The sequence below is a fragment of the Lithobates pipiens genome, unplaced genomic scaffold (genome assembly GCF_037356315.1).
Source record: "Lithobates pipiens isolate NorthernLeopardFrog02 unplaced genomic scaffold, aLitPip1_a1.2 Scaffold_48, whole genome shotgun sequence".
In the NCBI taxonomy this organism is placed as follows: domain Eukaryota; kingdom Metazoa; phylum Chordata; class Amphibia; order Anura; family Ranidae; genus Lithobates; species Lithobates pipiens.
This window is the reverse complement of record NW_027507872.1, coordinates 1,018,120-1,024,119: the sequence shown is the minus strand read 5'-3', so window position 1 is coordinate 1,024,119 and position 6,000 is coordinate 1,018,120. Positions and strand designations below refer to the sequence as shown.

Here is a 6,000-nt window from a genome sequence, read left to right as displayed (position 1 = left end):
CCCCCCCCCCCCCCCCCACATAAGAGGGAGAGGGGGGGGGCAAAGGCTGCAGCTTTAGGATGTAACATTATAAACATGTTACAAAAGTGAACCTATCCTTTGAGAAAATGTCCGAAATTTATTAAAACCCAACATCATATTTCACAGCATACATTTGCTCCCTCAGATAGTATGTAATGCTTTTTAGGCTGTATAGTTAGAAATAGTTCTCTACTTTTGTGCAACTATATATACTGGACACTTATTAACTCAAAATGGTTTTATTAAAGGTTCGAGATGAAAGGAATAAATAGCCAACGTTTAATCTTCCTCCTCATCATCTCCTCCTCCAGCCCCTCCCTGTCCTTTCTTGGCATTCTTTCTCTTCACACGACCAGGACGTCCACCACCGTAAGGTGAACGTAGGGAGAAATCTATATGCTTCTGAGAATCCAGCCGCACAATGAACGATGGAATGTTCACTACTTGCTTTCGAACACTAAAAACAAAAAATAAAAATAAATATTAGCACAAATGGTCCATGATCCAGGCTGTTTATTAAAGTGTGTGCACCCCCCCAATTGCCATGCAGTTATTTGTTCTGATAAGTGATTGAAACAAACCAATAACCTCTCTACAACATGTTAACATTTTTAAATAAAATGCAAGACAACCCACAGGACTAAAATTGAAAATCGGAGGTCTTTCATTCATGAAAACGTATAAATTAGGAGAATCCAAGTATGACCATGTTGTGTACATTTCTAGCCAAAAGGGATGTTCTGGCCCCAATTTTTTTCTTTTAAAAGTCAGTAGCTACAAACACTGCAGCTGCTGACTTAATATGGACATTTGTCCAGTGAGCCCACGATGTCAGCCATGAGGCTGATCCGTCCATTGAACCAGCTGCCTGCACCGCCATCTTAACGAAGGGAAACAGGCAGTGGGGCCTGCGGTTTCACTGCCCGTTTCCTACTGCGCATGCACGAGTCATGCGGCGGTTTGAGAATGGTCCCATTTTCTGGGACACACACGTCCAGAACACACCAGGGCAGCTTGCTGAAGAGGAAGCACCACGGAATAGGAAGAGGCAGATTAGATAGACTGCCTAGCAACAAAGGTTTCTGGCAAGTAGAAAAAAAAAAAAAAAATTTAAATGTTTTTTTTAAGAATATTAACGCAAATTTTTATTTTAGGGTGGCCCTTTAAAAAAATGGAACTACAGTGCATCCAGAAAGTATTCACAGCGCCACTTTTTCCATATTTTGTTACTTTACAGCACTATTCCAAAATAGATAAAATTTCAAATTTTCCTCAAAACTCTATAAAAACTGACCTCTAATTTCCTCAACTTGGACATGAAGTTGCTGTCCAAAATAAATTCCAAACCCACTCAACCTGGTTATAGGCTGTTTGATACAGTGAGAACAAACAGGCTTTATGCCAACATGCCAAGCTGACAAAATTAGAAAAAAGACATATTCCAGCATGCCTATCCCTTGACATCAGGAAAGTTTGATGCAGTAGCCTGGCCATATCTACAATACTCTCTCCAGAGTTGGAGTTTTGGGAACAGCTTCTTGACCTGGGTCTCCTCCCTTTCCAAGGACCCACAGGCCTACATCAACTATGCAAGAAGGAAAAAAATTTAAATAACCCACCAACCATAGGTATTGGCACACTGTTAATTGCCTTAGAGAGCCTTCAGCACAACTCATCAGAACAGACTTGGTCAAACTAATTTTGCAGATGACCGTCCTATTCATGACACACCCCCATACCTCCACCCCAAATCTGTTAGCTAAACTGGATGACTTTGCCCAGATTCCTGGACTGCATGTCAACCCCAAAAAAGTAATGCACTCAACATATCCTTAAAACAATCAGAGCTCCAACAGACTAGGTCTTCCCTGTCACTCAATTGGGCGACACATCAACTCCCTTAGTTAGGGATACAACCAACAGCCTCACGATCTGACCTCTTTACAGCTGGCCCAACTTCAAGTATTACGCAAGAAACCACTATAGGTTGCTATTGAAATCAGTAGACTGACCCTATTTTGGTAGCAAAAATGCTTTGGCTACAACTAGTGATGCACCGAAATTTCGGCCGCCGAAACATATCGGCCGAAAATGCCCTTTTCGGCATTTTGCCGAAAGAGAAAAACGGCCGATAATGGAGCCGAAAATGGGGCGTGGCCTGGGTGGGGGCGGGGCTCCGCCCCCGCCCCTGGTGACGCCCATCATCGGGGGTGCATAGCGCAGGAGAGCCGCCTCCGCCGCCTGTTTGATCAAAGCGCCGGGAACATCACAGCTTTCATTTCAATAGCTGTGTGTTCCCGGCCGCGTGCCGTCACACACAGCCCCTCCCCCTTGTCCGGACACTTAGATAGACAGATCATCCGCAGGATTGGACGGATGATCTGTCTATCAAAGTGCCCGGACAAGGGGGAGGGGCTGTGTGTGACGGCGCGCGGCCGGGAACACAGCTATTGAAATGAAAGCTGTGATGTTCCCGGCGCTGTGATCAAACAGGCGGCGGAGGCGGCTCTCTTCCCTGCACAGGCTGGCTGCAATGGGACACACACTTGGCTGCAATACACACTTGGCTGTCTGGCTGCAAGGGGGCACAGGCACACTGGCTGCAATGGGGCACAGGCACACTGGCTGCAATGGGGCACAGGCACACTGGCTGCAATGGGGCACAGGCACACTGGCTGCAATGGGAGATGCCTCCTGTACCACGTTCTCTGACCATCTCCTGTACCCTGTACCACGTTCTCTGACCATCTCCTGTACCGTGTCCCCAGTCTCTGACCATCTCCTGTACCGTGTCCCCAGTCTGACCATCTCCTGTACCGTGTCCCCAGTCTCTGACCATCTCCTGTACCGTGTCCCCAGTCTCTGACCATCTCCTGTACCGTGTCCCCAGTCTCTGACCATCTCCTGTACCGTGTCCCCAGTCTCTGACCATCTCCTGTACCGTGTCCCCAGTCTCTGACCATCTCCTGTACCGTGTCCCCAGTCTGACCACCTCCTGTACCGTGTCCCCAGTCTGACCACCTCCTGTACCGTGTCCCCAGTCTGACCACCTCCTGAACCGTGTCCCCAGTCTCTGACCACCTCCTGTACCATGCATGCAGTCTGACCACCTCCTGTACCATGTCCCCAGTCTCTGACCACCTCCTGAACCGTGTCCCCAGTCTCTGACCACCTCCTGTACCATGCATGCAGTCTGACCACCTCCTGTACCATGTCCCCAGTCTCTGACCACCTCCTGAACCGTGTCCCCAGTCTCTGACCACATCCTGTACCATGCATGCAGTCTCTGACCACCTCCTGTACCATGTCCCCAGTCTCTGACCACCTCCTGTATAAAAATATTTTTTTAAAACAGTCATTTTCGTTATCGGTTTCGGTTTTCGGCCTAGTGTATTTTTCATTTTCGGTATCGGCACCAAAAAACCCATTCGGTGCATCCCTAGCTACAACCCAAGCATAGAGCTTGCATCTTCAGTTTGTTTACTCAACATTCCCTGACCATATAGGACAAATTCAGGGATGCCCACGATCTCCAGTTGCGCCCCACCATAATCATCTCCCTTCTCAGAATCCCAGATTCCCTACCCAGCTTGGGAGTCTGACCGCATTTGCAGCATGTCTACAGCAAATCATTTCAGACTCCAACTAACCTCAAACAAATTATGACTTTTCCTACCCTATGCGAGACCTTTGGACTACCTAGATCAGAACTCTTCCATCATCTGCAAATTAAAGTTTGCATGCCCCATTCCTTAAAACTGGATCTCCACTGACAATTCAAACAAGTTTGCAAGTTACACACTAGGATCAATTGAGCCTATACCAACACTTGACCAATATCTGGCAACGCAGGACCAACCTTCCTACACCACTAAATAGGCACAAGACATGAAGCACACGTTCAAAACTGCAGACTGGTCCGCTATATCAGGGGTTGACAAATTTGCTTTGAATTTAGGAGCCAGTTAAAAAGTTAGGAGCCAGTTTTTTTTTCAGCTCCCGGGGTAAGGCCACTCATTTTCACCCTCTATCCCTAACTCACAATGGAGCACCCAGTCAATAACTCAATTGAAACGCTGTTACATCAGGGGTATGGGCTGACCAGAAAGAGTAAGGCTGGCAACTGATGGAACTGGTTGCCACTGGAAGGCACGTGGAACTGCCGGTTGGCGATGGCAGGTGGCCCTGGTTGGCGATGGCAGGTGGCCCTGGTTGGCGATGGCAGGTGGCCCTGGTTGGCGATGGCAGGTGGCCCTGGTTGGCGATGGCAGGTGGTATTGATTGGCGGTGGCACTAGCAGGTGGCACCGATTGGCGGTGGCACTGGCACTGATTGGCGGTGGCACTGGTTGGTGGTGGCAGGTGGCATTGATTGGTTGCAGGTGGTATTGATTGGAGGTGGCACTGATTGGCACTGGCAGGTTTCAGACGGAGCACTCTGTTACTGAAATGTAACAGGAGCTGGCGGGACCCTGCTGGGGTGTGAAACTGACAACAGAGAGGTGGATATGTCAGATTTCAGCCTGATGTCAGGGTGGGCAGGACCCGGCCGGGGTGTTCGGGACTCAGCAGCTATCAAACACCAGCCAACGATTGGGCTGCTTAAGGGGCGGGCCACATACACGTAGCGGCCCGCCCAGATCCCATTGGCTGGTGTTTGATAGCTTGCTGGGTCCCGCCCCCACCCCGGCCGGGTCCTGCCCACCCCGACATCAGGCTGACAGATCATCCTCCTCTCCATTGCGTGTCAGTTTCACACACAGCGCGGTGCTGCAGAGTGTGAAGGAGGGAGGAGGACAGGGTCCGTGTTAATGCTGCTGCATGTCTGGGGCATCGATAGTGAGTGGGCTGGTGGCAGCTTAGGCGCCAGGTCGCGATTTCTGGTCGCATTGGCGACCTGGCGCCTGGGGTTTGTCGAGCCCTGCGCTATATGACTAGCTACCAAATCTTTCTTCCCCCAATTGCTCAGCTATTGAAACTAGCATGTTGGTACCTCGTACATGCAAGAATTGCAAAATATGTCCCATCATACCAAGGAAATAGTTTCCGAGGCTTCTCAGCCTCAGGGACCCACATATGGTAGCAATGTCACATGGCCCAAATTTTCTGGGCAAACCATCTCCTCTATGGCATCCAAATCCTTAGAGACCATTATTCCTCATGATCCAGCTACTGCCCTTTTAAACTTGAAACCAGCAGAGCTCAATCAATTCCGATTATTAAACTTACTACTGTGGTTAAACAAACCATAGCCAAAGCATGGAAATCAGACCTTGGTTGTGGCTGAAGCAAAACCAAAAGATTGCCATCGAAAAGTAAAAAAAATTAACCCTCTCCTATACCACTCTTAAAAATCCAAGCATAGCTGTAACATGCTTGCTTCACTCAAATCCAACCAACTGTACACATCTCATACCATAACTGATCCTGTTCTATGTACTTCATTGAAAATTTGTAAGCCTATTGTCATGTTCATGAAACTTCAATAAAAAAAAAAAAAAAAAAAAAAAGAACTTTAACCACTTCCCACCCGGCCAATGCACATATACGGCCGGGTGGGAGCCGTCTACTTCTGATAGGACGTTCAGGCACATCCTTCAGAAGGAGCGGGATCACGCACGTGCCCGCGCAGCGGCGCGATCCCAATGTGCTAGTGTCACCCGGATACGGCGCATCTCAGATCGGCAGGAGGGCTCCGATTAGCCCTCCTGATCACATGACAGCCGTGTCCAATCACGGCCGTCATGTGATGTAAACAGCTGGTTGCTAGGCAATCGGCTCCTCCTCTCCTCACACAGAAGTCATCGCTGAGGAGAAGAGAGCAGATCGCTGCAGCCGGCTGATGATCAGTATGAGCTGTTTTACAGCTTTTTACTCACTGATCACCAGTCTAGTGTAAACACACCACACAGTATAAACACAATGTCCCCAAAACACATGTCCCCAAATAAAAACACGTCCCCCACATATGTCCCAATGA

The 6,000-nt window shown here is 48.7% G+C and overlaps 1 protein-coding gene across 2 annotated transcripts in view; it reads right to left on the bottom strand.

The window, feature by feature from the left end:
- Window positions 1-241: 241 nt before the first annotated feature.
- The window catches only part of RPS9 (ribosomal protein S9), a 28,365-nt gene continuing 22,606 nt past the window's right edge, over window positions 242-6,000 (bottom strand). For both annotated transcript variants that reach the window (XR_013270043.1, XM_077467166.1), the window contains one exon: window positions 242-478. Coding sequence is in view for 1 of the 2 variants with exons in the window: in XM_077467166.1 (XP_077323292.1) it covers window positions 301-478 (178 nt within the window). In the remaining variant the exon portion in view is untranslated. The remainder of the gene's footprint in view (window positions 479-6,000) is intronic.